The sequence below is a fragment of the Haemorhous mexicanus genome, chromosome 16 (genome assembly GCF_027477595.1).
Source record: "Haemorhous mexicanus isolate bHaeMex1 chromosome 16, bHaeMex1.pri, whole genome shotgun sequence".
In the NCBI taxonomy this organism is placed as follows: domain Eukaryota; kingdom Metazoa; phylum Chordata; class Aves; order Passeriformes; family Fringillidae; genus Haemorhous; species Haemorhous mexicanus.
In genome coordinates, this window is record NC_082356.1 from 2,736,476 (window position 1) to 2,738,300 (window position 1,825).

Genomic DNA, 1,825 nt, shown 5'->3' on the forward strand with positions numbered 1-1,825 from the left:
AAAAAATCCTGCTTTATTAATCCATTTCTCTGGGATGCCTGGATAGAAAAATGCACTTAGATATTCCTGTCTCACTTTAGACAGAGAAAAATTATTAAAAAAAAAAAAAATTCTCTGAGATCTGAATATACCAGGCAGTGCCAGAAATCAGCACAGGGTTCCTTAGGGCAGCATCAGCATCGCTTTTCCAGTCCTTTTCAGGATTGCTCTGACATTCCCATCAGAGCCTGCAGAGCCAGAGCTGCCCTTGGGCAGTGCCAGAGCTGGGAGGGGTCTGCAGGGCAGAGCTGAGCCCCCAGGGCTGAGCTGCGCTCAGGCAGCACTGACATGGCCCAGTCCTGGGCACAGGGAGCAGCTGCTGGCAGGGACAGCTCCAGGTAGCAGAGCCCTGGGCAGGCAGTGGAGGGAAAGTGCCCCCAGGCTGTGCTGGGATATTTGAAATTCTCCACAAACTGAAGTATTGCATGATTACTTATTCTACAGACCCCCATGCCAAGACAGAGCAAATGTCCAACAGCAGCTCCATCAGCCACTTCCTCCTGCTGGCATTGGCAGACACGCGGCAGCTGCAGCTCCTGCACTTCTGCCTCTTGCTGGGCATCTCCCTGGCTGCCCTCCTGGGCAACGGCCTCATCATCAGCGCCGTAGCCTGCGGCCACCACCTGCACACGCCCATGTTCTTCTTCCTGCTCAACCTGGCCCTCACTGACCTGGGCTCCATCTGCACCACTATGCCCAAAGCCATGCACAATTCCCTCTGGGACACCAGGAACATCTCCTACAAAGGATGTTCTGCACAGCTATTTCTAGTTTTCTTCTTCCCCACAGCAAAATTTTCCTTGCTCACAGTCATGAGCTATGACCGCTACGTGTCCATCTGCAAACCCCTGCTCTACGGGACCCTCCTGGGCAGCAGAGCTTGTGCCCACATGGCAGCAGCTGCCTGGGCCAGTGCCTTTCTCAATGCTCTGCTGCACACAGCCAATACATTTTCCCTGCCCCTGTGCCATGGCAATGCCCTGGGCCAGTTCTTCTGTGAAATCCCACACATCCTCAAGCTCTCCTGCTCACACTCCAAACTCAGGGAACATGGAATTATTGTAGTTGTTGCCTCTTTAGCCTTTGGTTGTTTTGTGTTCATGGTTTACTCCTATGTGCAGATTTTCAGGGCTGTGCTGAGGATCCTCTCTGAGCAGGGATGGCACAAAGCCTTTTCCACCTGCCTCCCTCACCTGGCTGTGGTCTCCCTGTTCCTCAGCACTGGCACATTTGCTCACCTGAAGCCTCCCTCCATCTCCTCCCCATCCCTGGATCTGGCAGTGTCAGTTCTGTACTCGGTGGTGCCTCCAGCCCTGAACCCCCTCATCTACAGCCTGAGGAACCAGGAGCTCAAGGCTGCCTTGAGGAAAATGATCACAGATGGTTTTCAGTAGCAATAAATAGTCATTCTCCTGCATAGCTGTTATGATGTTACAGATTTATGCTCGTTCTGTGCCATGCATTTTTTACTGCTGGCACAGTTGTTATACTTTTGAGAATTTGTTCACACCAAAATCTTTGATTATACATTTTAAATTCAGTGTTTGTTTTTCCAGTGGCACCCAGTGACTGTATAAACCAGGAGCTGTACTTCTACTACTACATTGAAGAATTGTGTATTGCCATGTGTGCCTGACATCTTTCTTCCCTGGCTTTTCTGGAGCTGTAGAGTTGGTGCTTCTGGGCAGAGCTGGAGGAGAAAATGAAACCCCAGTGCTCCTCACTGACAGGGAGCCCCAGGGCTTCTCCTCCATAATCTCCCCTTCCTTCACTGCCACACTCCCCT

At 51.5% G+C, this 1,825-nt stretch overlaps 1 protein-coding gene across 1 annotated transcript; it reads left to right on the forward strand.

Annotated features, from left to right (window-relative positions):
* The first annotated feature begins 506 nt into the window (after positions 1-506).
* On the forward strand, positions 507-1,433 carry LOC132334563 (olfactory receptor 14J1-like). Its single transcript, XM_059860667.1, has one exon. It carries the CDS (start codon positions 507-509, stop codon positions 1,431-1,433), a length of 927 nt encoding a protein of 308 aa, XP_059716650.1.
* Positions 1,434-1,825: the final 392 nt, after the last annotated feature.

What these genes read in the sequence shown, in the direction of transcription:
- LOC132334563 (XM_059860667.1), top strand. Translation starts at nt 507, where the DNA reads ATGTCCAACAGCAGCTCCATCAGCCACTTCCTCCTGCTGGCATTGGCA.